The sequence below is a fragment of the Falco cherrug genome, chromosome 3 (assembly GCF_023634085.1).
Source record: "Falco cherrug isolate bFalChe1 chromosome 3, bFalChe1.pri, whole genome shotgun sequence".
NCBI classification, from domain to species: Eukaryota; Metazoa; Chordata; class Aves; order Falconiformes; family Falconidae; genus Falco; species Falco cherrug.
The window spans coordinates 14,232,943-14,260,292 of NC_073699.1; the positions used below are offsets into that span (position 1 = coordinate 14,232,943).

Below are 27,350 nucleotides of genomic sequence, written 5' to 3' on the forward strand. Positions count from 1 at the left end.
CAGTGTTGTTACTATGGCAATAGGGAGAGGGGGGGTCTGTTGCCATGGTGATGCAGGGGGACTGTTACTGGCCTGTGGGGGGGCCATGGTGATGGGGGTCTATCACCATGGCAACAAGGATGTTGTCCTAGTGATGTAGGAAGTCTGTTGCCATGGTGATGGGGGGGGTAGGATGCCCATTGCCGTGGCAAAGGGACATCTATCGCCATGGCAAAGGGACATCTATCGCCGTGGCTGTCAGTGCATTGTGGGAGGATGCCACCACCCCTGCCCTCACTGCACCCAGCGAGCTGTGACGGCCCTGGGACAGCCAGGCGCCACCGTGGCTCTGGCCCCCTGCCCACACCGCCCCAGCAAGCAGCTGCTTGAGGTGCCAGTGGGGAACCAGAGCAGCTGGCACCATGTGCCATCCTCCTTCCCTACCCCCTTTCCAGCCAAAGTTGCGTGCTCTTTCCCAGCACCTAGCTCTTGCGGAGCTCCAGGAAGGATGAAGCCCTTCCCCACCCTGAAACACAGATTGGGTTTTGCTGTGGGCAGCTCTTGAACAACCAAAACCATCCAAGCAAGGCTGGGGTGGAAACTGGTATCCAACTGGAGAGCTTTACGCCCCAGTTTCCTCCTGGCGCTGGGCTCCCGTGGGACGCACCGTCCCTCCCCAGCACAGTGTCTTCTGTTTGGGAAGGTCACACCACAGGAGCACCCACCAGCATTGCCAAAACACTTCTAAACATTAACTGGTGGAGCTGGGTGCCAAGCCTGTGACATCCCCAAGGACTGCTGACGCCACACAGCCTCCTCCATCCCTCCTCCTCCTCCACCAGCCCTGGAGAAAAGCCTGGCTCACAGCACAACCCACTGCACAGGTGGTAAAAGCCAAGGGCTGGCCACCGGAGCTTTCCTCTTCATCCTCTTCCCTTTAGGTTTTCCTGGTGTTGTGCCGGAGCAGGGACGTGGTGAGGGTACACCGGCGGCCGGAGCATCAGGGAGGGGCTGGCAGGGACTTTCCAGCCTTCCTTCACCAGCCTGTCTTGTGGTAAGCACCGACAGCTTCCACCCAGACAGCGGGTCGGGACCGTCTCCCCACTGATCAGGGTGGTCCCTGACCACCACGTCCCCCTTCCACCACGGCCCGCTACACTATGGCCCTGCCCTGGGCTCTGCTACTGCTCGGTGAGGTCCTGGCACAGGATGCAGCCGCCCAGGGCTGCCTCCTTCCGCCGGCTGGTGAGTCCCAACCCTTTGCCCTTCCTTGCCAGTGGAAGCACCCCTGGTGGGACAAAGCCTTGCTGGGGTGCCTCGGTGGTGGGCTGACCCCCGCCTTGGCAGGTTATAACGCAGCGCTGGGGCGCCCAGCCCGCCAGTCCTCCGTCTTCCCCAACATCAGCATCGCCACCAACGCAGTGGACGGGAACCGGGACGGCGTCTGGCACCACGGCTCCTGCAGCCGCACACGGCGAGAGCGGGAGCCCTGGTGGAGTGTGGACCTGGGTGGGCGCCGCGCCGTGGCGGCTGTGGTGGTAAAGAACCGGCAGGATTGCTGCTGGCAGCAGCTGTGGGGAGCGCAGGTCCATGTCGGGGACGCACCAGCCGAGCGTGGCAGGGACAACCCCATGTGAGCCAAAAATGTGGGGTTTGGAGGGAGTGTCCCCACCCCACTGGTGCCACTGTCTCCTGAGCCCCATCTCTTCCACCCCGGCAGCTGTGGCGTCATCACGGACACCGGTCCTGGCTCACTCAGTACCATCTGCTGCCAGGGGCTGCAGGGCCGCTATGTCTCCATCCTCATCCCCAGCCGGGAGGATGCGTTGGTGCTGTGCGAGGTGGAGGTGGTGCTCCAGGGCTGCCTCCCCCTGCCCGGAGGTGAGGGGCTCCCAGGGAGGCAGTGGGGGCTGGTGGGGCAGCAGTCAGGGGCCGGCAGCCTCGTGCCATGCTCCCACTGGCAATTCCAGCCCCCAACGTGGCGCAGGGCCGCGCCGTCACACAGTCCTCCACGCTGAATGCCATCAGCCTGGCTGCCAATGCCGTGGATGGGAGCAGCAATGCCAGCTGGGAGCACGGCTCCTGCACCCACACTGAGAAGGAGCTGGAGCCGTGGTGGCGTGTAGACCTGGGCCATCGGCACACTGTCTACTCCGTCACTGTCACTAACCACCACAACTGCTGCTGGGAGAGCCTTCTCGGCGCCCAGGTCCACGTTGGGGACTCCCTGGCTAACCATGGCAAGCGCAACCCTGTGTGAGTGGGGTCCCCAGCAAGGTCCCCCCACCCAGCATGGGACTGTCCCGCCGGCCATAGCTGTGGCGGTTCCCTCCCGGCAGCTGCGGGGCCATCTTGGACACTGGTCCCGGCTCCACCAGTACCATCTGCTGCAACGGGCTGTCGGGTCGCTATGTCTCTATCATCATCCCTGGGCGGGAGGATTTCCTCATCCTCTGCGAAGTGGAGGTGACAGCCCAGAGCTGCGTCCCCCCGCCTGGCGGTAAGGATTGAAGCCCTCCCAGCAGGGAGCTGATACCTACCCGGTGGCTGCCAGCAAGCGCTGACCTACCTGAGCCCTGCAGAAGCGATTTGGTTCCTGCAGCGCCGGGGGGAAAGGGGGGGGCATGAGGGCCCCAACATGGGGGAGGGGGGTGTCACATGTCCCTGAGCCGGTGGCACATCAGTGTGCCAGTATGCAGTGCCTGGAGGGACAGATGGAGGCCGCAGTGCCGGCTCTGTGCCCAGGGGTTGATGCCCAGCCACGGGTCATCGCTGGCATTGAGCACCTAGGGCTGGTGTCACTGTCCCATGGTGTCCCCCAGCCCAAAGCCTGGCCCTGCGGCGCCCAGTGGCACAGTCCTCCACGGCCAGCCGAGCCAGCAGTGCCATCAACGCCGTGGATGGGAACCAGGATGGGAACTGGCAGCACGGCTCCTGCTCTCAAACCAAGAGGGAGTTGGAGCCATGGTGGACAGTGGACCTGGGCCATCGCCATGCTGTGGCAGCTGTGGTGGTGAGGAACCGCCTGGACTGCTGCTGGCACTGGCTGAAGGGTGCCCGCGTCCATGTCGGGGACTCCCTTGCCAGCCATGGCACCAACAACCCCATGTGAGTGCCACAGTGTTGACACTGTGGTGCACGGCTGCTTTGGCGCTTGGCCACCCTCACCCTTGTCCCCCTCCTTGTAGCTGCGGCACAGTCACAGATACCAGCCCTGGCTCCACCAGCACCATCTGCTGCCACGGGCTGCGCGGCCGCTACGTCACCATCACGATCCCTGGCCGCGAGGAACGGCTGAGCCTGTGCGAGGTGGAGGTTGTGGAGCAAGGCTGTGCTGTGCTGCCAGGGGGTGAGTGGGTTTGGGGGGCACCGCGGGGTCTTCTGGGGACATGGCACCCCCAGCCCAGCTGTTCCCGCAGCCCAGAACATGGCCCTGGGCCGCCCGGCCACCCAGTCCTCCATCCTGGATGCCAGCAGCAGTGCCGCCAATGCCGTCAACGGGGACTGGGATGGCAATCAGGAGCACGGCTCCTGTGCCCACACCACAGAGGAGCTGGAGCCATGGTGGCGTGTTGATCTCGGCCACCAGCACGCCATCTATGCCGTGGTGGTGAAGAACCGCCATGACTGCTGCTGGGAGCGGTTGAAGGGGGCTGAGGTCCGCGTCGGTGACTCCCCGGTTGACCGCAGTCGGCACAACCCTGTGTGAGCACCAGCCCCATCCTCTCTACTGGGAACACCACTGGCACTGTGCTGGCTCATCCTGCCCCCTCCTCTCCCGCCAGCTGCGGCATCATCACAGATGCCAGCCCCGGTTCTATCAGCACTGTCTGCTGCCATGGCCTTCGCGGTCGCTACGTCTCCATCCTCATCCCCGGCCGGAAGGATGCGCTGGTGCTGTGTGAGGTGGAAGTGATCCGGCAAGGCTGCACCCCGCTGCCAGGAGGTGAGCTGTCAGGAGAGCCCACCTCCCCCAGGAACCCCAGCACCCACCAACCCACCCCATGGTGTTCACAGCCCTCAACGTGGCGCGGGAGCAGCAGGCGACACAGTCCTCCACCTCCAATGGCTCCGGCTTCGCATCCAAGGCGGTAGATGGGAACCGGGACGGCGTCTGGCACCACGGCTCCTGCAGCCACACACGGCGAGAGCGGGAGCCCTGGTGGAGTGTGGACCTGGGCAGACGCCGCGCCGTGGCAGCTGTGGTGGTAAAGAACCGGCAGGATTGCTGCTGGCAGCGGCTGCGGGGAGCACAGGTCCATGTCGGGGACGCGCCAGCCGATCGTGGCAGGGACAACCCCATGTGAGCCAAAAATGTGGGGTTTGGAGGGAGTGTCCCCACCCCACTGGTGCCACTGTCTCCTGAGCCCCATCTCTTCCACCCCGGCAGCTGCGGCATCATCACGGACGCTGGTCCTGGCTCACTCAGTACCATCTGCTGCCAGGGGCTGCAGGGCCGCTATGTCACTGTCACCATACCCAGCAGGGAGGGGCAGCTGGCGCTTTGCGAGGTGGAGGTCTACACTGTCTTCCCCGAAATCTGAGGGGCTCCTGGGGGGCAGCTGATGTGCTACCAGGGGCCGGCACTCAGCAGGGGGCTCCGGCTGCTCCCTGGCGCCTCTGCGTGGGGCATCCCCCAGGATCAGCCCCACCAGAGGGGCTCCACGAGCAAGCCTTGGTCCCTCCCCAATAAACACGGCCATGGATCCCATCCACCGCTTGTGCCTTTCCTTGGGTTCACACCAGCACAGGTGCTGCATGGCCACGCGCGGGGTCCCCCCACAACCCTGCAGCCCCCCAGGAGGCTGCGGCACTGGAGGGGATGGATTCCAGCAGGGAGTCGGCATCAGGAGAAGTGGCGCAGGAAGGCGGTGTGGAAGCGGGTGAGGGCGAGCAACACTGGCTCCAGTGTCTCAGCTGGTGGCAGCAGTGACAGCCTGGGGGGCAGGAGAAGGGGGGCAATTGAGTGGAGGTGGGGACACGCCCCCCACCCTGACCTGAGCCCTCCGGTGTTACCCGATGTGGTAGGTGCCCTCTGGCTGCCCAAACTCGCTCCCTGGGGCCAGCACCACCCCCGTTGCCTCCCGCAGCTCCTGGCAGAAGAAGACGTCGGGCTCCAGGCCCAGCACCTGGAGGAGCAGCAAGAGCATGGGCACCCTGCGCCATGGGGGCACCCTCTCCCCTGGGCGTCCCCTGTCCCCAGGGGGCCACAGGGTGCCCTGTCTCCCCAGGGTACCCCTTGTCCCCAGGGTGTCCCATACCAGGGGGCTCCCCACATGCCCCCAGGATGGCTCCCGCCACCCTGGAGACCCTCATAGCCACATGATGCCCCATGTCCCCAAGATGCCCAGCACTCCCACAGTGCTCCGTCTCCCCAGGACATCCCATACATCAGGGTTCCCCGCACTCCCACAGCACCCCTGTGACTGGGGTGGCTCTGTGCTCCCAGGATGCCCCATGTCCCCAGGGTGTCCCATGTCCCACACCACAGGGTTCCTTGCACTCCCACGTCCATGGGTTGACTCTCGCCCCAGGAAGCCTCACGCGCCAGCACATCCCCAGGATGCCCCAAGTCCCCAGGATGCCCCACGTCCCTCCCCAAGATGCCCTGTACTCCCAGGATGCCCCCTGTCCCCCAGATGCCCCCTGTCCCCAGGGTGCCCCATCTCCCCAGGACACCCCACATCACAGGGCTCCCCACACTCTCACCCTGTCTCACACCCTTGGGATGACTTCCGTTCCCCACAGCGCCCCTCTCCCCGTCCCCACCCCCCACCCCGGGTCCCCCCTCCCCACGGCCACCCGTGGGTGCTCACCCGGGCCTGCTGCAGGGCGCGGGGCGGGAGCTGGATGCGGGGGAAGGCGCGGGCGCCGCCCTGCACGGGCTGGCAGCAGATGCCGGGGGCCCGGCCCAGCACCTCCTGCACCCGCCGGGCGTTGTGGGCCAGGTCCCGGCGCAGCCCCTGCCTCTGCTGGGGTGGGAGGGGGCTGAGCCGGGCGGTGGGGTGGGGCAGGGCATGGGATGGGATGGGAGGGGGATTGCCATGGGATTGGAGATGGGATGGGGAGGGGGATTGGGATGAAGATGGGGATGGGGATTGAAATTAAAATGGAATGGGAATGGGATGGGGATGGAAATGGGATGGGGATTGGGAGGGGATGAGGGTGGGAATGGGGATGGGGTGGGGATGGAGATGGAGATGGGGATGGAATGAGATGGGGCACATGCACCAGCTCCCACCTCCTCCAGGGCCTTCTGTATGGGATCCCCCTCATCTGGCGGGTCCATGAGGAGGTCAAGCAGGATCCGCCCCAGGACACAGGGCCGGGGGATGGACTGTGCCAGCTGGAAGGGCAGTGTGATTCCCTCCTCAATGTTGACCAGCTCCAGGAACCCCACACGGAAACCACTCCTGCGGGACACAGTGCTGCTCCTCATCCCACACACACACCCAGGAGGCCCTGGCACAGCCACCCGTCGCCTGGCAGTGCCAGCACTCACTCGCCTGCCACGCTTTTGGAGAGGGAGTAGAATGAGACAAGCTGGACGGTGGAGGCGAGCGGGGCACCCATCTCCCACAGCACCCGCTTGAAGGAGAGGAAGGGGCAGCCAGGGAGGAAGGCTCGTTCCTGCTGTACCTGCGGCACCCAGGGCTCAGGGGGAGCCAGGCTGGGGGGGCACAGCCACCCCTCAGCCCACCCCCGCACCCACCTCATCTGCCAGCAGCAGCAGGTGTTCCTCAGCCACCAGCCGGATGATGTCCTCCATGCTCTGCCGGCTCAGCACATGCCCTGCCAGGGGGAGCCCACTGGTGTCCCTCCATGCATGGGGAGCCCACTCACATCCCCCCACCTGGGGAAACTGAGGCACGGGGACACCACCACCCCCAACTCACCCGTGGGGTCTCCGGGGTTGACGATGCAGAGCACCTTGGGGTGGCATCTCACCCGTGCCTGCCGCAGCACCTGCCGCAGCGCCTCGCCAGCCACAGCCCAGCCCTGCTCCTCGGCCAGCGGGTACGGCACGGCCACGGCCCCCGCCAGCCCCGCTGCCGCTGCATGCAGCGGGGGGCCCGGCACCGGCACCAGCACGCCCGTCGGCTGCACCACCCTCTCATCCACTACCAGTGACAAAACAAACTGGGATGGGGATGGGGATGAGCTCGGGGAGTCCAGCATAGGGACCCCGCTCACCAAGGACGGTTGCTCACCGGGAGGATGCTAGCAGTGCCATTGCAGAGGATGATGTTGCGAGGGTGGCAAGGGACACCGCCGTCGCGGCGCTCAAGGAAACGGGCAACCCTGGTAGGGACCCCCAGCGCCCGGTGCTCGTGGTTGTAGCCTCCTGGGGACAGGACAGACCCGCTCCTGAGCACCATGAATCCCATGGGACCCCAACAACCCCCTCCCTCAGTGGCCTCAATGGGAAAGGGCACTTCATGGGGCTGGCACTGGGCAGACCATGGGCCTGGGCACCCCATAGACCAGGCACCCCATGAGCTGTGCTGGGCACCCTATAAGCCATACTAGGCACCCCTCTGCCACCATGCTGGGCACCCCATGGGACCGGTGCCACCTACTCCATGGGTCATGCCAAGCACCCCATGCGCCATGTGGGGCACCCCATGGGCTGTACTGAGCACCCTATAAGCCACAGCAGACCCACCCACCCACACTGAGCACCCCATGGGACACCCCCCCCCACGCAGCCTATAAGCCATGACAAGGGTGACCCCAAGCTCCCCATGTGCTGGCAAGGGGCACCCCACACTGACACTGCTGGGCACCCCGTGAGCTGTGCCACACCCTACCAATGTTGCTGGCATCCATCTCCTGCAGGATGCGCCGTGCCCGGCGCTGGGCACTCTCGGGCACAGCGGGGCTGCCCAGCAGATCCGGGTAGGCACAGGTGGCCGCGACCTGGGGGACAGGGAGCTGGGCTGAGCCTGGCCATGCTGGGGGACATGGTGACAGGTCAGCAGTGTCAACCCCAGTGCCCAGCAGTACCTGGCGCAAAACAGCCAGTGGGCCCCGTCCCACTGCATGAGCGTCGTCACCACTGCAATCCACAGGGACACCAGGCACCAGTACCGCTGGCTCCGATGTCCCCAATGTCCCCTGTGCCATGGCCATGGCCGCCGCGGTTGACACTGTCCCTGCAGGGAAATGCCAAGGGGTGGTAAAGGGGAGGGAAAAGGGGCGGGTAATGGGGCGTGTAACGAGGCCACGTGCATGGCATGGTCACAAGGGGACAGCCAGATGGCCAGGACCCTGTCCACCCTGGCACACCATGCACTGCCAAACCCCTAACCATTAACCCAGCCCACCCCCACCCCCGGCTGCATGCACCCGCCACTTCAGCTCCTGTCCCAGCCATGGCAGCGATCAGCACCCCGGGGGGCACTGACACCCCCCTGTCTCAGGTGAACCCTAGCAGCCAGCGCACACCGCCACCTCCACTGCAGCCTCTGCTTGAGCAGGCTACTGCCATTGAAGGCGAGCTGACCCAGGTGAGACCCCTACAACCACCCACGGGTCCCCAGAGCCACCCAGAGCCCCATGGGACACAGACACCCAAAGCCACAGACCCGCATGGGATCCACAGCTGACAACCATGGTCCCATGCTCCCATGGGTCCCCACAGCCACCCATGGGTCCCCATGGCCACCCAGAGCCCAATAGGACCCACAGACACCCATGGCCCCAGAGTCCCACGAGGTGCCCATGCCCACACATGCTCCCAGAGCCCAATGGTGTCCCCACAGCCACCCCAACCCTGCAGCCACCCATAACCATTCCTGTCCCCAAAAACACCTCCCTCCCTATGCCCATGCACATCCCTGTGTCACCTTCCAGGTCCCTGTGGTCCCCAGGTCCCTGAAGCCCCCCATCCAGGTCCCCCCATCCACCCTGATCCCATGTCCCCAAAGTCACCCACTCCCCATGGCAACTGTGCCTCCCCTCAGGTCCCCACAGCCCCCTGTGCCCCCACATCAGGGTGTCCTAGGATGCTCTGTAGTGCCATCCTCCAGCCCCACCGCCTATGACCATGTCCCCTGGGCCTCGGGGAGGGGGGTATAGGGGGACAGAGGACAGTGGCCTTGCTGAGCCAGCTCCTGTTCCCAAGGGAGAGGACAAGTCCTCCACCGAGGTCATCTGCTGCCATTCAGGGGATGCAGTTGCTGCCGGCCGCCAGCCCCCTCACCTACCTCCAGCAGGTAATGGGGAGCCCCATGGCTGCCTGCACTTAAAATCACAGAATCGTGGAATCGTTTAAGTTGGAAAAGACCTTGAAGATCGACAAGTCCAGGGTTGACTGAGCACAACGGGATCTATGATCCTCAGCTCCCCCCCCAGCACCCTGGTGATGGGTGGGGGGCTGAGTCCTGACCTTAGGTGATGGGGGGTGGGGTGGATCCTGACCTCGGGGTTACCCAGGGTGTTGGGGGGGGGGGCGTGTTGGGGGAGGGGGTGACCAAGGGGGGTTGGCCGCATCCCCACAGGTGGCTGCCATCTGCGCGTATCCCACACTGCTGGACGCCGAGTGCATGCCGGCGGACACCAAGCAGCGCGCACGCCAGATCCTGCAGCACCTGCAGGGTGGCAGCCCAGGTACAGTGGGGATGGGCACACCTCAAGGGGGCCAGCCCCCCATATGGGTAGTGGGGCATGGGGGGATCACCAGATGCAGTGACACCGTATCTGTCCCCAGGGTCCTACAACCTGGAGTACATCACTGACACCGTGGCCAAAAAAGTGGCCCGTTACTTGGAGCAAAGGGACAATGGCATTCCCAGCGATCCCCACTGCATTGTCCCCTGCAGTGGCACCGCCTCAGCCATGGTGGTGAGCGTGGGATGGGGACCAGCAGTGGCAACTGCATGGCCATGGGGACACTGAGGACCCTCCAGCCACAGCAGCTTTTCCCAGCAGGACGTGGTGACGCTGGTGGTGGATGAGAGGGCGCCACAGCCGACGGGCGTGCTGGTGCCGGTGCCGGGCCCCCCCGCTGCATGCAGCGGCAGCGGGGCTGGCGGGGGCCGTGGCCGTGCCGTACCCGCTGGCCGAGGAGCAGGGCTGGGCTGTGGCTGGCGAGGCGCTGCGGCAGGTGCTGCGGCAGGCACGGGTGAGATGCCACCCCAAGGTGCTCTGCATCATCAACCCCGGAGACCCCACGGGTGAGTTGGGGGGGGTGGTGTCCCCGTGCCTCAGTTTCCCCAGGTGGGGGGATGTGAGTGGGCTCCCCATGCATGGGGGGACACCAGTGGGCTCCCCCTGGCAGGGCATGTGCTGAGCCGGCAGAGCATGGAGGACATCATCCGGCTGGTGGCTGAGGAACACCTGCTGCTGCTGGCAGATGAGGTGGGTGCGGGGGTGGGCTGAGGGGTGGCTGTGCCCCCCCAGCCTGGCTCCCCCTGAGCCCTGGGTGCCGCAGGTACAGCAGGAACGAGCCTTCCTCCCTGGCTGCCCCTTCCTCTCCTTCAAGCGGGTGCTGTGGGAGATGGGTGCCCCGCTCGTCTCCACCGTCCAGCTTGTCTCATTCTACTCCCTGTCCAAGGGTTTCGGGGGGTGAGTACCAACACCTCATCCCCCCCCCCAGACCCCCCGAAACCCCCTTTGCCAGCCCCCTCCACCTCCTTCTCCCCCAGGGGTGGTTTCCGAGCAGGTTTCTTCGAGCTGGTGAACATTGACCCAAGTGTCCTGAAGTGCTTCTACACATGGGGGATGTCAGTGTATCCCTCCATCCTGGGTCAGGTGATGTTGGAGATGGCCATGGAGCCCCCACTGCCCAGTGACCCCTCCTATCCAGCCTTTAATGAGGTGGGTAGTGCCAAGACCCCTCCTCACAGCCAGCTGCCACCGGGACACACAGGTCTTACTGGTGGCAGTGGGGGGATATCCCACGCTCCAGCCGAAGGACAGGCAGGTGCTGTGTGGGCCCATGCCTGTTTCTGGCTCCATCCCCATCCTATCCCCATTCCATCCCATTTTCATCTCCATCTTATCTCCATCCCCGTCGCCACCCCCATCCCTATCACCATCCCCATCCCATCCCCACTCCCAATCCCATCCCAATCCCAATCCCCACCCCAAGCCCAATCCCATCCCCATTCCAATCCCACCCCCATCCCAATCCCCCTCCCCATCCCATCTCCAATCCCATGGCAATCCCCCTCCCATCCCATCCCATGCCCTGCCCCACCCCACCACCCGGCTCAGCCCCCTCCCACCCCAGCAGAGGCAGGGGCTGCGCCGGGACCTGGCCCACAACGCCCGGCGGGTGCAGGAGGTGCTGGGCCGGGCCCCCGGCATCTGCTGCCAGCCCGTGCAGGGCGGCGCCCGCGCCTTCCCCCGCATCCAGCTCCCGCCCCGCGCCCTGCAGCAGGCCCGGGTGAGCACCCACGGGTGGCCGTGGGGAGGGGGGACCCGGGGTGGGGGGGTGGGGACGGGGAGAGGGGCGCTGTGGGGAACGGAAGTCATCCCAAGGGTGTGAGACAGGGTGAGAGTGTGGGGAGCCCTGTGATGTGGGGTGTCCTGGGGACTTGGGGCACCCTGGGGACAGGGGGCATCAGGGGGACAGGGGGGTATCTGGGGGACAGGAGCCACCCCAGTCACAGGGGTGCTGTGGGAGTGCGGGGAACCCTGATGTATGGGATGTCCTGGGGAGACGGAGCACTGTGGGAGTGCTGGGCATCTTGGGGACATGGGGCATCATGTGGCTATGAGGGTCTCCAGGGTGGCGGGAGCCATCCTGGGGGCATGTGGGGAGCCCCCTGGTATGGGACACCCTGGGGACAAGGGGTACCCTGGGGAGACAGGGCACCCTGTGGCCCCCTGGGGACAGGGGACGCCCAGGGGAGAGGGTGCCCCCATGGTGCAGGGTGCCCATGCTCCCGCTGCTCCTCCAGGTGCTGGGCCTGGAGCCCGACGTCTTCTTCTGCCAGGAGCTGCGGGAGGCGACGGGGGTGGTGCTGGCCCCAGGGAGCGAGTTTGGGCAGCCAGAGGGCACCTACCACATCGGGTAACACCGGGGGGCTCAGGTCAGGGTGCTGGGGTGGGGGGTGGGGGGAGTGCTATGGTGCATGGTGGGGGTTGGGTGACGGGGGGGTAGGGAGCCCTTGGGGCTGATGCTTTGTGTGGAGGGTGGGCAGTGCTGGGGGCTCGGGGATGGCAGGGGAGATGGTTCGGGTTGGGTGATTGTGGTGATGGCAGGTACTAGGGGCTGGTGGGCTGGGGCTGGAGGGCTGGTTGTGTTTGAGAGGCTGGCACTGGTTGGCACTGGGTTGGGTGTTAGAGGCTAGTCAGGGGGGTTCGGTTGGGTCAAGGGGGCTGGGGGAGCTGGGGGATCGGGGCTGGGGGCTGGTTTGTGCCGGGACGTTGGGCTTTGGTTCTCAAGCACAGAGGTTTGGGGAGCTGGGCTGGAATGCTGGGGTTGGATGTTGGGGGCTGCTTGGGTTTGGGGTGAGGGGAAGCTGGTTTGGGTTGGGATTTGGGGGGCAGGGAGGTCAGGATGGATGTTGGGGGCTGGCAGTGGCAGAGGTTTGGGGGGGGGGGCTGGCTGCGATGGGGTGGGGGTGAGGACAGGTTAGGGAGGCCCAGCTGAGGTCAGACAAGAGGGACGTCATGGATGGTGGGGCTGGGGGAAGGGTTGGGATGGAGAGGCTGGTTGGGTACCATTGGATTGCTACACCAGGATGTTGTTGGGGGACAACAGGACTGGGTGAAGGGGGGATGTGGGACCACCCACCACCCCACCACCCTGTGCCCCCCAGGCTGTCGCTGCTCCTGCCGGCTGAGACGCTGGAGCGGGTGCTGCTCACCCTCACCCGCTTCCACGCCGCCTTCCTGCACAGCTTCTCCTGACATGGGGGCGACCCTGGCCCCCTATCTGCCCCCTCAACCCCATTAAAGCCCCCCACAGATCACACCATGCCTCTGCTTGCCCCCCACAGGGAGCCCGAAGGGACCCACGACATGAGTTTTGGGGTGTCTCAGCCCAACCCTGCTGGGTGCTGGTGGGGTGGAGGGGGCACCCATGGGTGGCAGGTTGTAGAGGATGCTTGGCTCGACCTGGCTGGTCACTACCCTTTTATTAGTGGGGTTGCTGAGAGGAGAGCTGGCCCTGCCTACTGCTCCCGTACCATCCCCCCCCAGGGGACACAGGGGCAGCAGGAGGGCGACCAGCCCTGGCACACGAGGTGCCCTTGTGTCCCCCAACAAAAAGGCACGAAGAAGTTGAAGGCACTTCAGGGACCACCTAGGGCAGAGTCCCGGCCCATGGCACGTGGAGCCCGGTGGGGAGTGTGGAGTGGTGGGTGCTGAGGGGGGCACAGGGGGGTGCCGGGGCTGGGGGGGTGCCGGTGTTAGGAGTACTCCTTGACGAACTTGGTGTAGAAGCTGCTGAGCTTCTCCAGCAGGACCTGCAGCTTCTCAGTGGGTGGCAGGATGGTCATCCTGGGATACATGGGGGGCTGACACCAGGGCTGGGGTGGGGGAACACCCCCCAGCAGCTCTCTGAGCCCCATATCTCCATCTCTACCCCCTAACAAGCTCCTCACCACCCTGCACCCAACCCACTGGGCACCCAAGACCCCCTTCTCCCTGCACCCCTAGACCTTGCACCCTCCCACCCCCACCTCCCCAGCCAACTCAAACTGAGGATGAGGGTCTTAGGGTGGGGTTCCAGCCCCATGGTGGGACCCCAACCTCATGCCCACCCCTGACCCCCTCACCAACACCCACCCCCATCCCCCAGGCACCCACCGAAAGTGGAAGGTGCCTTCCCGCTGCCCGAACCCGCTGCCCGGCACCACACAGATGCCCGTCTCCTCCAGCAGCTTCATGCAGAAGAACATGTCAGGGGCCTGACCCTGCGCCTGCGGGACAGAATGGGGCTCAGCACCACACACGGCCATGGGTGGGCACAGGGAGCATCGGACCCACAGATGGGGCAGGGCGCCACCCCATGCACCATTAAGGGCCTCGATCACTGCCTGGGACTCACCTTGCCCAGCCCTGTATGGCTCAGGACTCATCCTGCCCAGCCCCACAGCACTAGGGCTGATTTTTTCCAGCCCTACATTGCCCAGTATTCATCCTGCCCCGCCCCACAGCACCCAGGACTCACCCTGCCCAGCCCCACATTGCCCTGGATTCATCCTGCCCAGACCCACAACATCCAGGACAGATTCTGCCCAGCCTCAGCACCCAGGACTCATCCTGCCCAGCCCCACAGCACCTTGGCGGCGGCCAGGGCACGGGGCGGCAGCTCGATGCGGGGGAAGGAATACATGGCGCCCTGCACAGGGTTGCAGCGGATGCCGGGCACCTGGTTGAAGATCTCCTGGGTAAGCCGGGCCTTGTGCGCCAGGGCGCTGAGCACCGCCTTCTTCTCCTGCTGGGACAGCCGGGCTGGGGACATCTCCTTTCTATCCCATCCCAACACATCCCCATCCTCATCCTATGCCCAGCGCCATGCCCAGCCCATCTCATCCCATCTCTATCCCCATCCCCATCCCCATCCCCATCCCCATCCCCAACCCATCTCTATCCCATCCCATCCCCATCTCATCCCATTACACCCCCATCCCATCCCCATCCCATCCCTATCCCAACCCCTATCCCAATCCCCATCCCCATCCGATCCCATACAGCAATAAAGAGCTCATATGAAGGATCCCCAGGCTGTGGTGGATCAACGACAGTATCCAGGAGGATCTGCCCAGGCACAGGTGGGCACAGCCGCACTGACACCAGCTTGGCCAACTGCTGCTGCACGTCAGGGTCCATGTTCACCACCTCCACGTACCCACTGCGGAACCCGCACCTGGCATGACATGGCCCGAGGAGTGATGGATGGGAACCCACGGAGGAGCCCTGGATCCACAGATCGGAGCTGTGGATGGGGACCCATGGACAGGAACCAACAGAGAGGGACCTACGGATGGGGGTCTATGATGGGAACCCGCAGAAAAGAGCCGGCAGGCTGTGGCTCTATGTCCTCTAACACCCACAGAGCTGTGTCACGTCCCTACAGGGTCATGGCATCACTATCCCCACCCTTGGGACCCACAGAGTGGTGGCATCATCACCTCCACCTCAAGAGATCCATAAGGTTGGAGTATCTCCATCCCCTCCCCTAAGGACCCATGGGGCCATAGCATCACCAGCTCCACTCCTGGAACCCACAGGGCTGTGACATCACCACCTCCACCCTAGGGGATCCATGGGGTGCTGGCATCTCCATCCCCACCCTTGGACCTACAAGGCCATGGCATCATCATCTCCATCCCAGGGGATCCATGGGGTAGCGGCATCCCCATCCCCACCTTTGGACACACAGGGCTACGTCATCTCCATCCCTATTCCTCAGTCTGTGGCATCCCTAGGACCTGTGAAACCATGGCCACCCACCCCTAGGGTGACGGTGGTGGGACTCACTCGCCCATGAAGCCCTTTGAGACAGAGTGGAAGGAGGCCAGCTCCACCACCTCCGAGTAGGGCGGCCCCATCTCAAACAGCACCTTCTTGAAGGAGTGGAAAGCCGAGCCCTCAGCATAGATGTTGTCCTGGTACACCTGGGGTGAGGAGGTGGCGGGGTGTTACTCAGATGCTGAGGTTTCCCCGGGGAGGGGGGTCACCCCGTGGGTCTCACTCGCCTCATCAGCCATGAGGAAGAGCTTCTCCTCAAAGGCAAACTTGATGACGTCCTCAATGCACTGCCGGCTCTGTACCTGTCCTGGGGGGACACAGCATCAGGAGACATCGTGGTGCTGGCACTGGGGGCTCCCAGCCCCCCCACCGGCTGGGTTCCGGGGGACTGAGCCCACATACTGGTTGGGTTTTGGAGGTCCTGGTCCCAGCACTGTTAAGGCATTGGGGGTCCCAGCCTTGGCACCACCAGAGCACAGGGCATCCCAGTCCCAGCCCTCGTGGTGCCAGCCACAGTCCCAGTCCCAACAGGGAACTGGGGTCCCAGTCCAGCCCAGGGGTCCCAATCTAGTTTTGGGGTCCCAGACCAGCCCTGGGGTAACAGTCTAGTCTTGGCGTCCCAGTCAAGTCCCAATGTCCCAGTCCAGTCTTGGGGTCCCAGCCAAGCCTCAGGGCCCCAGCCCCAGGGTCCCAGCCCAACCCTGGGGTCCCTGTCCAGTCTTGGGGTCCCAATCCAGCCCTGGGGTCCCTATCTAATCTTGGGGTCCCAATCCAGCCCCAGAGTCCCAGCCCTGCCTCGGGGTCCCAGCCCCGTCTCGGGGTCCTGTCCCCAGGTACCAGTGGGGTTGCCGGGGTTGATGATGCAGAGGACGCGGGGGCAGCAATGCTGACGCCCCTCAGCCAGTGCCCGCCGCAGCTCGGCCACATCCAGCGCCCAGCAGTGCTCCTCGTCCAGGTAGTAGTTGAGCTGGACGGCGCTGAGCTCGGCGATGGCCGCCGAGTAGAGGGGGTACTGCGGGATGGGGATCAGCACCCCCGTGCGGGACCCCCCCTCGCCAGACACCAGCAGCTTCAGGATGCTCTGCGGGGGAGGGGAGAGGGGCAGCATGGGCATGGGGACAGTGTGGGGACAGGATGGTGAAGGCATGGGGACGGTGTGGGGACAGGGTGGTGTGGGCATGGGGACAGTGTGGGGAGAAGGAGGGTGAGGGGACAGGGATGGTGTGAGCACAGGGACAATAAGGGGACGGGGGTGGCGTGGGGACAAAGGATGGTGTGGAGACAGGGACGGTGTGGGGCTGGAGAGGTCATGGGCATGGGGACAGCAGGATGGGGTTGGTGTGGGCATAGGGGCAGCATGGGGACAGGGATGATGGGGGCACTGCAATGGCATGGGGACAGTGTGGGGACAGGGACACCATGGGGACAGCATGGGGACATCACAGGCACAGGGACGCTGCAGGCAAAGGGATACCATGGGGACAGGGACAGCGTCAAAAGAGCTTGGTCACCATGGGCAGGGTGCTGGCATGCACCCCACGGAGCCATGGGGACACAAAGGAAGCATGGGGACAGTAGGGACACATCATCCCCAGTGCCACCCCCCCATCTTGGCACTGCCCATCCTGGGGCCGGTGCCAACCCTGGCACAAAAGTCCCTTTGTGAGCATCCGCCGTGGGAACGGCTGGCGGGTGGCACCCAGCCCAGGGCCCGGGTGATGCTGGGGATGGCCGATGTCCCCATACCACGATGGCATCGCTGGCCCCGGTGGAGAGGAAGATGTCCTGGGGCTTGGCGGGGACACCATCACGGCGCTGGAGGAAGCGCGCCACGTCCTGCCGCACCAGCTCGATACCAGGGCTGGCACTGTAGGCACCTGGCAGAAGGGACACAGGGGTGACAGAGGCATCCGGGAGGTGACACTGGGGGGGTCCCTTCCACTGCGGGGCACGGGTACTCACCAGCGCTCTGCCCGGCACAGGCTGCCAGCAGCCGGCGGGCGCGACCCTTGGCATCCTGGGGGATGGAGGGCTCGGCGAGCAGCTCCGGGCACAGGCACAGGGCGGTCACCTGCCAGGGGACCCGCTCAGCCCCGGACACCTGGGTCCGCGCCGGACGCCTGGGTGTCCCCATCCCCCTGTCCCCCCCATGCTGTCACCCAGAGCTGGGTACCTGGCGGAGGAAGGTGATGGGTTTCTGCCCCATGGCGTGCGCATCACCAATGTTCGCCTTGATCACCTCGGTGAAGGGCTTGGGGACACCCTGTGGGGATGGGGACAGTGTGGGCACAGGGACAAGGAAGGAGACAGTGACAGAGTTGGGGGACAGGGACAGGGAAGGGGACAGGGACAGGGATGGGGACAGTGTGGGGACAGTGACAGATTCAGGGACAGGGATGAGGACAGGGATGGGGACAGGGATGGGGACAGGGAAGGGGGCAAGGTCAGTGACAGTGACAGAGTCAGGGACAGGGAGGGGGACAGGTATGGTGTTGGGGATGAGGACAGGGACAGGGAACAGGGGTCAGGGGTGACAATCTGGCCACCCCCACCCAGGGATGGCACCACTGTGGCTTGGGTGGCACTTTCAACAGGGTGACCCCAGGCCCTGGCACAACCCCAGTGTCCCCTGTCCCGGGGGGTGGGTGGGACATGGAGACAACTGGGACATGGGCACCCTAGGGATGGTTGGGACTTCGGGACCCCAGGGGGCACAGCTGGGACATGGGGACAAGTGGGACACAGGGCCCTTGGGGACACTGGGGAACAAGGACACTGGGTCCCCAATGCCCCACACCAGGTCTCCAGCCCCGGGTGGCCATGGCCACCTCCCGCCCAGCCCTGGACTTTGGCCACCTCCGCCAGAGGCCGGACTCTGCCCCAGACTGGCAATGCCTGCCACCACCACCCCTGTCACCTGCTGTCACTCCCATCACTTCCTGGCATCCGTCACCCCCGTCACCCTCTGCCACCATCACTCCATCACCCCCAACACCATTGTCACCCTTGTCACTGCCATCATCCTCCTGTCACCACCACCACCCTGTCACCCCTTGTCACCTCCCATCACCCACTGTCACCCCCTGTCATGCCCAGCCACCCCTGTCACCCCACCATCACCCCCCCATCATCCCGGGGCACTGGGGGACCCTGTCAGTGTCCCATGGGGAGTCACACTGCCACAGACACCCAGGGTGCCCCTACCCCCACCCAGCACCCAAGGGTGCCCGGGCTGGGTGCCAGGGACAGGGAGTGCTGGGGCAAGGTGAGGCTGGCACCCTGCCCCGCCACCACCTGCCCGCAGGGGCTGCAGGGACACCCCCACAGGACACCCCCACTACCACGGGACACCCCCTGCCCACGGGACACCACTTCCCACCCAGGGGACACCCCCGACCCATAGGACACCTCCCCCCACCCAGGGGAGACCCCCACTGACGGGACACCCCCTGCCCAGGGGACACCCCCCCGCCCAGGGGAGACCCCCCCATAGGACTCAGCTGACTCCAGGGTGGCAGTTGGGGGGCGCACAGGTGGATTCAGGGACATGGCAGCGGGGGGGGCATGGGGAGGGGGAGAGGTCCCTCCTGGGAATGGGGTGCTGGGCCTGGGGGTACCCGGTTTGGGGATATCCCGGTCTGGGGGTCCCCAGGGTGCCAGGTGTGGGGGTGCTGGGTGGGGGGTGCTGTGTCCGGCGGTGCCCCAGATAGGACACCCCAGCCTGGGAGGTGCCCAGGTGTGGGGGTGCCGGTGTCTAGGGGTGCTGGGTGGGGGGTGTCCAGGTCAGGAGTCCCCAGGTCTGGGGGTGCCTGGGGGGGGTGCCCAGTCTGGGGGTGCTCGGTTTGGGGATATCCCGGTCTAGGGGTGCCAGGGGTGGGGTCCCGGGGGTGCTGGGGATGGGGTCCCGGGGGTGGGGGTCCCGGGGTACCTGCCGCAGGTCCTGCTCCAGCTGCAGGGCGCGGGTGACGATGGGCCCCCGCACCGCGTACTCCACCCGCCGCACTGCCGGGTTCATGGTGCCGGGGGTCAGCACCGGCCCGCGGCCGCCCCCGGGGCCCGAACCCGCCGCTGCCGCCGCCGCCGCCGCCATGGTCCGCCCGGCCGGGAGCCTGCGGGGCCGCAGCGTCCTCAGAGCCCGCATCGCCCCCCCGGGGCCACCGGCACTGGACAGCGGCCGGGCCCGCCCCCCCGGCACCGCCCCGGGCACCGGGCACCAGCACCGGGCACCGGCACCGGGGGCAACGGGCACCGGCACCAGGCACCGGCCGGATCCGCACCTCCCCGGCGCCGCCCCGGGCAACGGCCACCTGCACCGGGACACTGGCACCGGGGGCAACGGGCACCGGGGACACCAGACACCGCCACGGGCAATGGGCACCGGCACCGGGGACACCGGCATCGGGGGCAAAGGGCACCGGGGGCAATGGGCACCAGCACCGAGGGCAACGGACACCGGCCGGATCCACCCACACCTCACGGCCGGCACCGTCCCGGGCACTGGCACCGGACAGCGGCCGGACCCGCCTCCCCCGCCCTGGGCAACGGGCACCGAGCTCGCCTCCCCCCAGCACCGCCCCGCGCACCGGGCCTTGGGCCCCGGTCCCGGTCCCCGGCCAGACCCACTTCCCCCCCCCCGCACTGCCCGGACACAGGCACCGGTCCCGGGGGTGTCCCCCCGCCACGGGGTGTCCTGGCCCACGGTTGGGGGGCACGGGGTGCGGGGACACGGGGGGACATGGGGGACACGGGGGACAGGACATAGGAAGCGGGAACATGGAGGAACACAGGACATGGGACACATGGGACATGGGGACACAGGGGGACACGGGAGGACACAAGAGGACATGAGACGTGGGGGACAAGGGAGGACACAGGACGACACAGTACATGGGGGGACACAGGACTGGAGGACGTGGGGACACGGGGTATAGGGACATGGGGACACAGGGGACACGGAGTACAGGGACATGGCGACACAGAACAAGGGGACAGGGGGGACCTGGGACCGGGGGACACAGGGCTGTGGGGGACACAGGACACGGGTGACACAGGTGACATGGGACACAACAGGTGGATTCGGGGTGTGACGCCCGGGGGACACACGGAGAGCCGGGCCCCGGCAAGGGGCCACGGGCTGAGATCCCCAGGGGCACGTGGGGGACTGGGACCCCCGGGGACACGCGTGGGGCTGGGACCCCCGGGGGCACGTGGTGGGCTGGGACTCCCGGGGACCGGAGTCGGGGGCTGGGACCCCCGGGGACACGCGTGGGTCTGGGACCCCCCGCCGCCCCCCGGCCCCACTAACCCGCGCTGCTTCATGGCCCCGCTGCCCACAGCGCCCCCTGCCGGCCCTGCCCGCCACCCCGCGCCAGCCCCGCCCCCCGCGCCAGCCAATCCCCGCCCACCCCAACCCCATTGGCTGCCGCTGCTCCCGGGGGGGGGGGTGTGTGCCCCACAACTGCCGGGGGCGGGGGGACCCCTGGCTATGGGGGAGCCACGGGCACCCCGCTGTGGGTGCCCCACAGCCCCTCTCCCCAGGGGTTGCCCCACAACCCCCCTCCCCCAGGGGGCGCCCCATAGACACCCCACTGCGGGTGCCCCACGGCCCCCTTCCCCATGGGTGCTCCAAAACCACCCACAGCATGTGGGGTGTCCCACCCCCCTTACTTCCACGGCGCCCCCTCGCCATGGGGCACCCCACATGTTGCCCTCTGGGGTGCCAGGGGTCCCAACCCCACATGTTGCCCTCTGGGCTGCCAAGGGTCCCAGACCCACGTGTTTCCTTCCGGGCACCCTGTTCCCGTGGGTGTGGGGCAGCGCGAGCCCTTATCAGCCCCACGCAGTGGGGAGGCAGCACAGCCCATGCCCCCCCAGCCCCCCCTGCCCCCCAGCAGCCCCCTCCCCCCCAGCAGCCCCCTCCCTTGGCGCAGAGCCTCATCCCAGGGGGCCCCAGCGCCCCCCCGGCGCCTCACCTGTGTCCGGGGGGGGGGGGGGGGGGGGCTGCGGGGTGACGGGGGACCCTGTGGTGTCACCGCCGCAGCCTGACCTTTGCGAGCAGCTGCGTGCCGGCTCCTAAATATACCCGGGGGAGGCAGCTGCCCGGCCGCCTGCCGGCCCCCAGCCCGGGGAGGTGGGGGGGTGCACAGGGGGCGGGGGGGGGGCACCACGCCCTGCCCACGCCCTGCCCACACCCTGCCTGCACCCTGCCCACACCCTGCCTGCACCCACACACCCCGCGGGGGGGCCAAGGACAGGGCTATTTTTACCACGTCTTGGAGCAGTGACACCGGCGCAGGGACAAGGAACACAAGGGACACAGGAACCACATGCCCCCCAGCCCCGGGCGGTGCCGCGGGGTGAGGGGGCCGGGCAGACCCCCACCATACGGCACAGAGACAGCAGGTGGTGCAAAATGACAAGGCTTTGATTTCAGCAGAAAAAAAGGCCCCATTTTCAAAACAGTCAAAAAGAGGCAAAAAACACTCCACACCCCCCAGCCGAGGGGCCAGGGCCACTGCAGCGCCGGGGGGGTTGGGTGCTGCACCCACGGGTGCCGCAGCCACTCACATCACCTTACAGCAGCGCTGCTTCTCGGCCGGCGCCTCCTCAGCCGGCGCCGTCAGCTTGAGGAGCGGGGGGTCTGCGGAGCCGGGGGCTGGGGGTGGGCCGGGCGCCCCCCCAGCCGGGTGCTCCTCGGGGCGCGGGCGCTGGAGCTTGGAGGCTGCCCGGTGCCGCTTGAGGTCTGCCAGGGTGTGGTGGGCTTTCTCCCGTGCCACATCCACCCCCGTGTCCACCGCAGTGCCGCCGCTGCCACGCTCTGACTTTTTGGAATAGAGGGCTGTGCCGTTGCGCTGTGGTGGCGGCTCGGGGGGCTCTGCTGGCGCCGATCCCGTGGGATCCTGCCGGGAAAGAGGGACACCATGTCACCGCCCCAGCAATGCTGCGCACGGGGAACCCTCGCCCAAAGTCCCAGCAACTCACGGCCAAGTGGCAGCGGAGCTCGGCGTCCGTCTGCCGGTCCTCATCCTCGCTGTCGCGGTGCTCGGTGCGCTGCCAGACAATGGCCTCCCGCTCATGCTCCTTACGGTACAGGTTGGTACGCTCCGAGACGCTCACCCGCCGCACCACCTTCCTAGGACAGAGATGTGGGGAGAGTTCAGTATGGCACACGGAGCCCCTGCACCCCCCTCCTCAGTGCCGGTGGTTACGGCTACGGCAGCAAGGGTCCCTCCGGCCTTACCCACGGCTGCCGGCACTGGAGGTGCGGCGCTGGAGCAAGGATTTGTGTTTCTCATGGGATTTCATGACGGCATCGTGTTTGTGCTTCAGCTCTAGGAGCTTGGCCCGGACCTCCTCATCCCCACAAACATCTGCAGCAAGGATAGTGGCGTCACCTGGCGAAAGGGGACGAGCCACCGGCACTCCAAAAAACCTCAGCAGCGTCCCACAGGGATGGAAGATCCCCCCCCACCAAAACAACAACTCACCTAGGGGGGTCTCATCCAGCACCGACTTCCCGTTGAGGTCGGCACCGTGAGCCACCAGCAGCTCCACCAGCTGCACCTGGGCAGACAAAGGGCACGGGGTGAGCAACAGCAAAACCCAGCAGAGGCTGCCCGCCCTGCCCGTGCCTACCTGCCCCCAGCAAGCAGCGGCATGGAGGGGCTCCCAGCCATCCTCGTCCCTGGCGCTGGTGCCAGCCCGGTGCTCCAGCAGCAGCTCAGCCGCCTCCATGTAACCGTTGGCCACCGCGATGTGCAGCTGCCGGGGATGGGGACGCGGTTGGGGGTGGCTCAGCCATCACTGTCACACCCCTCCTGCTGTCACCCCTGCCTCTGCCCATCCTACCAACGTGGCGCCGCCGTGTCCCCGTGGCGCGTCCAGGTCAGCCCCTGCCTGTACCAGCTGCCGGATCTCCTGCACCATGCTGCGCTCGGTGGCAGCACGAGCCTCCTCAATCTTCTCCTGGGTGATACCTGCTGGCAGGAGGCAGGTGAGGGGGGGGACACCGGGCCCTGACCACCACCCTGTCATATTTCTGCCTTCACCTGGCAGCCAACACCGCTTCACCAGCACCATGCTGGCACGGTGAAGCTCACCCTGCTCTGCCATGGATGTCTCAATGCAGTCAAGGGTCACTTCATCCTCACACAGGTCGTAGGGCATGTTCCCGTCCGAGTTGACGGCAAGGAGGTCAGCACCACTGTTTTGGAGACAGGCACAGCAGTCAGGGACATCCCGCAGCTGCTGCAGTGCGCAGCCCCAGTTCGGTGACACCCCCTGGCTGTGCCGTGGTACCGTTGGATGAGGAGCTGAACCAGGCGGAGGTGGCCACAGGTGGCGGCAGCATGGAGCGGCGTCCAGAGCTCGCTGTCACGGGCGTTGACATCGGCCCCCGCTTCCAGCAGCACTGTCACCACATCACCGTAGTCATCGATGCAGCACTGGGAGGGAGAAAGCACCACCAGCAGTTATGGGGTGCACCAGTATTGGGGAAACCTTCCCCAAAGCACCCCAAAATCTCCCGGGGATGGAGCCAGCATGGATTCAGGTACTGCAGAGGGATGGAGCCGGTGCTGGGACACCCGCACATCCCCAGCAGGCTGGAGGGAAGCAGCTCCCCAGTGGGGGCTTCACCAGGCCGGTGCACACCATGTCCAGATGCCAGCTGGGTTCTGTCACACTGGCTGACACCAGAGGGGCATGATGCTTAACTCCAGGCACCCAAACAGCCAGTGAGCACTGGCACGGCACAGCTGTGCCCTCCCCAGTGTGGCACTGCTGGGATGGACACAGCACTGCCCTGCCCAAGCCCTGATGCCACCACCTTATCCAGCCCGCGGCGTGGCAAAGGCTTGGCACGTCCTCCAGCATGTCCCCCCGCACTCAGGTCTGGCCATGCAGCAGCCTGGCATCACCAGGTAGAGCTGGTCAACAGGATGGAAAGGATGGAGGGACAGAAGCCAGAAGCCAGAGCTGCTGTAACAGCACTGGCACGGCATACCTGGTGCAGCGCGGTGAGACCGTCCTCGTTGCAGAGGTCGGGGCTGATGCCATTCTGCAGGAACTGCCGGACTACAGAGAAAGAGGGTTTGAATGAGGGTCCTGCCAGCCCTCGGAGCATCCCGCCAGGGCTGAAACTGACACTTTGGGACTTTGGGCTCGCTGCATGCAAAGTCCCACCGCACCAGTGCCAAACTCTCTGGTACCTCCAGGCGCCCAGTAAAGCCACAGCCGGCAGCAGGTGGGATCTGGGGTCCCAGGCACTGCAGCTGGATTTATGGACACTGGCTATGAGCTGCTACCTCATTTTCAAGAACACTTGGAGGCAAAATTGGGATTTATGTCCCACTTTTAACCCCAAAACCATTTACTTGGGAGTTTTTAGCGGTTCAAGCTTTCCCAGAGCCCCCACCGAAAGCAGTAACTCTGCCATTCCCACCACCGGCACCCACCTTCCTCAGCATCATGCCGGGCCGCCGCCTCCAACAGCTGGACACTGGCGGGGAATGTCACCCTCTTCCCTTGGCTGTTGCTCTTCCTCCTCCTCCTCTTCCTCTCAGCTGCCACCTTCATCCCCTGTATCTCCTTCTCTGTCTGCGCCCATTTTTTCAGCTGCTGGGCCCGGCGTTTCTGAGCGTGTTTCAGCCGCTCCGGCGTGCTCAGCCGTGCCACCGCTGGCATCTCCGCCAGCAGCTCCAAGTGCTCAGCCATGGCAAGAAGCTTTGCCGGAGAACGGAGTGTATCCCACCGGGAACCGGGTATGGAGCTGCTAGCTCCCCCACCAGCATCACCCACAGTCCCTCAGAGCAGGGACGGGTTTGGCTTAGCCCTGTATCCCAGTGCCTTCCCCAAGCTTCACCGCCAGCTCCGGAGACAGGGATCGGCGTTTCGGAACCATCTCCCTTGTCCCAGTGCTCCCTGCCTCCTCTTATAGCACCCAATACCACAGGCAGGGGGGTGGGCCAGAGGGTGCCGTTAAGCCTTGAGGGGGGCGATCCCCCCCCAGCACCTCACATTCACCAGTGGTTTGGAACAGAGCTGGCCAGCAACACCGGATCCAAAGGCACGGAGGAGCAAGGCAGGTGTCAAGGCCAGAGAAATCCTGCCAGTCCAATCCCAAATGCTTGTTTGCCACCTAATTATCCCAATGAGCTTTTGCCTTCCTGCCCCCTGGAAGCGTTTGCCGGTCATTCAGCGGCCGCCACCTCTCCAGTCTTGCCGAGGAGCTGATAACGCAGCTTGGAAAGCTGCCGACGGGCAGAGGTACAGGCAGTGCTGCCAGAATCGGGGCAGCTTCTCAGGTATCGCTGTGCTGGGGCTCCAGCCTCTCCCAGCTGTGGTGAGATGAGCTTCACTCAGTGGCTGGAATCCTATGGGAAAAAGGGAAAGAAATCGTTAAAGGATGGGGAGAGGCTCAGCACAGCCTGGCTTTGCCAGTAAGAGCTGCGCCGTGCCCAACCCACCACTGGTTTTTGCCGTCTTCCTAATCCAGGATTAACCTACAATCCAAGTTGAAGTGAATTCCCCAGGGCCCCAGCCCAGGAGCCGCCTTCACCGAAGCCACCGCACCCCAATGAGCGCCGGCACAGCTATGCCAACAGCACACCGGTAACCTTGAGGGGTCACCCACCACGCTGGCAGGCGCGGACCACACCTCACCAGGAAGAAACACCGATCCTCTGCCGGCCAAGGGGAGCCTGGCACGTCCTGGCCAGAGCAGCCTCGCCAGCACGCGCCGGTTTGGCACAGCCACGCTGGGAGAGCCGCAGCCGAGCACCTCGCGCCCACGCCAGCATGGCCCAGCGGGCAGGGCGCGTCCCACCAGCGGCAGGGATGGGCAGGGACAGGCAGGGACAGGCAGATTCCAGCACAGCCGGCGCCCTGCGGTCGGTCCCCAAACCGGGTTCCCCTGCGAGTCGCCACGACTTCACCGGGCAAAGTCCGGCAGGGAAAAAAAAATTCCTGCACCTTAATCCCAGCATAAATCCCTCAGGAACGCCGAGGCCAACGCCGGCAGCAAATCCTCTCCGAAGTCGGCCTGCAATGGAAGAGGGGATCGCACGGACAGCAGGACCACCGGAGCCTCCGCATCTGTCCGTCCATCCATCCGTCTGTCCGTCCATCCATCCATTCGCCCGTCCAATGGGACGCGGCTCCCCGGGACGCGCTGGCCGGAGCCCGGGGCCGCATCCCTGGCGCCACCCGGCCCCGAGCCGAGCCGGCGGGCTCCCCCGAAATGCCCCCCCCAGAAATGCCCCCCCAGGGATGCCCCGGACTGCGGAGCCCGCGCCCGCTGCCGCGCCCGCCGCAGGGCCGGTGGCGGCTCCGGTGGCGGGCCCCGTGACGGCCGGGCCCCCATTACCATTTGTAATGTCTCCGCCTGCCCAGGCAGCACCAGCCCCCCCCTCATCATTTATTAATCACCCCGCGCGTCGCCGCCGGCGAGGCCGCAGCGGCTGCCGGGGCGGGGGGACACCCTGACCCCCCGGACGCGCGCGGAGAAGGAATGCCGGGGTCCTGCCCTGCCCGCCCCGTGACACCCCTCGGCACCCAATCGGGGTCACCGCCGGGCCTGGCATCGGCGCTGCCGCCACCCCCCCGCCAGGGCTCGGGAGAGTCGGGGACCCCGGGTCCGGCCCGCGCTCCGGCGGTGCCCCGCGGGACCCCCGAGCCTGGGGGCTGCACCCCCCCGGCCGTACCTGACGGTGCCGGGGCCGCGGCCCTGCCCGCTCGGCCGCCGCTGCTCGGGGCGGGGCCGCCGCCGCCGCTCGCCATGGCAACGCGCCGCGCTTCCGGCGAGGGCGGAAAGGGCGGGGCTCCGGCCGGAAGAGCGGAGCGCTCGGCCACGCCCGGGAGGCGGGCGCCCCCTGGCGGGCCCCGGGATGGGGGTTGCGCGAGGCCACCGGGGGCGGAGAGGGGAGGGGCTGGGAGCTCCC

General features: G+C 66.2%; 5 protein-coding genes across 13 annotated transcripts; 2 read left to right on the forward strand and 3 right to left on the reverse strand.

The window, feature by feature from the left end:
* Positions 1 to 229: 229 nt before the first annotated feature.
* LOC106630901 (uncharacterized) lies at positions 230 to 4,545 on the forward strand. Its single transcript, XM_055703839.1, is given in 9 exon segments — positions 230 to 1,612; positions 1,700 to 1,976; positions 1,979 to 2,236; positions 2,296 to 2,479; positions 2,930 to 3,511; positions 3,513 to 3,684; positions 3,765 to 3,980; positions 3,983 to 4,282; positions 4,370 to 4,545. Coding segments are annotated over 9 exon segments (2,616 nt in total). The 5' UTR covers positions 230 to 1,139; the 3' UTR covers positions 4,524 to 4,545.
* Positions 4,546 to 4,678: 133 nt separating this feature from the next.
* LOC114016986 (alanine aminotransferase 1-like) lies at positions 4,679 to 8,196 on the reverse strand. 2 transcript variants are annotated; one of them, XM_055705582.1, is made up of 10 exons: positions 7,987 to 8,196; positions 7,791 to 7,899; positions 7,191 to 7,324; positions 6,876 to 7,119; positions 6,692 to 6,771; positions 6,482 to 6,567; positions 6,221 to 6,392; positions 5,796 to 5,951; positions 4,996 to 5,108; positions 4,679 to 4,916 (listed from the first exon to the last, which is right to left on the reverse strand). In XM_055705582.1, exons 1-10 carry the CDS (start codon positions 8,110 to 8,112, stop codon positions 4,826 to 4,828), a joined length of 1,311 nt encoding a protein of 436 aa, XP_055561557.1. In that variant the 5' UTR covers positions 8,113 to 8,196; the 3' UTR covers positions 4,679 to 4,825. The 2 variants fall into 2 exon arrangements, with proteins under 2 accessions (XP_055561557.1, XP_055561556.1); XM_055705581.1 differs by having other exon boundaries at positions 4,681 to 4,916; positions 6,482 to 6,618; positions 7,987 to 8,195.
* Positions 8,197 to 8,246: 50 nt separating this feature from the next.
* LOC129735669 (alanine aminotransferase 1-like) lies at positions 8,247 to 12,905 on the forward strand. Of its 4 annotated transcripts, none has more exons than XM_055705584.1 (11): positions 8,247 to 8,489; positions 9,107 to 9,375; positions 9,483 to 9,591; positions 9,692 to 9,825; positions 9,913 to 10,157; positions 10,262 to 10,341; positions 10,415 to 10,548; positions 10,629 to 10,800; positions 11,216 to 11,371; positions 11,889 to 12,001; positions 12,753 to 12,905. In XM_055705584.1, exons 5-11 carry the CDS (start codon positions 9,935 to 9,937, stop codon positions 12,841 to 12,843), a joined length of 969 nt encoding a protein of 322 aa, XP_055561559.1. In that variant the 5' UTR covers positions 8,247 to 8,489; positions 9,107 to 9,375; positions 9,483 to 9,591; positions 9,692 to 9,825; positions 9,913 to 9,934; the 3' UTR covers positions 12,844 to 12,905. The 4 variants fall into 4 exon arrangements, with proteins under 4 accessions (XP_055561559.1, XP_055561558.1, XP_055561562.1 ...); XM_055705583.1 differs by having other exon boundaries at positions 9,107 to 9,197; XM_055705587.1 differs by having other exon boundaries at positions 9,107 to 9,197; positions 10,466 to 10,548.
* Positions 12,906 to 13,053: 148 nt separating this feature from the next.
* Positions 13,054 to 19,530, reverse strand: LOC102048849 (alanine aminotransferase 2). The gene is made up of 11 exons (XM_055705579.1): positions 19,340 to 19,530; positions 17,585 to 17,674; positions 17,374 to 17,482; positions 17,158 to 17,288; positions 16,249 to 16,492; positions 15,639 to 15,718; positions 15,421 to 15,557; positions 14,632 to 14,806; positions 14,219 to 14,374; positions 13,744 to 13,856; positions 13,054 to 13,434 (listed from the first exon to the last, which is right to left on the reverse strand). Exons 1-11 carry the CDS (start codon positions 19,499 to 19,501, stop codon positions 13,344 to 13,346), a joined length of 1,488 nt encoding a protein of 495 aa, XP_055561554.1. The 5' UTR covers positions 19,502 to 19,530; the 3' UTR covers positions 13,054 to 13,343.
* Positions 19,531 to 21,814: 2,284 nt separating this feature from the next.
* PPP1R16A (protein phosphatase 1 regulatory subunit 16A) lies at positions 21,815 to 27,228 on the reverse strand. Of its 5 annotated transcripts, XM_055705577.1 has the most exons (12): positions 27,114 to 27,182; positions 26,383 to 26,452; positions 24,867 to 25,784; positions 24,416 to 24,486; positions 23,710 to 23,855; positions 23,511 to 23,614; positions 23,260 to 23,387; positions 23,047 to 23,172; positions 22,899 to 22,974; positions 22,652 to 22,805; positions 22,393 to 22,543; positions 21,815 to 22,310 (listed from the first exon to the last, which is right to left on the reverse strand). In XM_055705577.1, the coding sequence occupies exons 3-12, from the start codon at positions 25,123 to 25,125 to the stop codon at positions 21,975 to 21,977; spliced, it is 1,551 nt and encodes a 516-aa protein (XP_055561552.1). In that variant the 5' UTR covers positions 25,126 to 25,784; positions 26,383 to 26,452; positions 27,114 to 27,182; the 3' UTR covers positions 21,815 to 21,974. The 5 variants fall into 5 exon arrangements, with proteins under 5 accessions (XP_055561552.1, XP_055561551.1, XP_055561550.1 ...); XM_055705576.1 differs by lacking the exon at positions 26,383 to 26,452 and having other exon boundaries at positions 27,114 to 27,228; XM_055705575.1 differs by lacking the exon at positions 27,114 to 27,182 and having other exon boundaries at positions 26,383 to 26,644.
* Between the last annotated feature and the right edge of the window lie 122 nt (positions 27,229 to 27,350).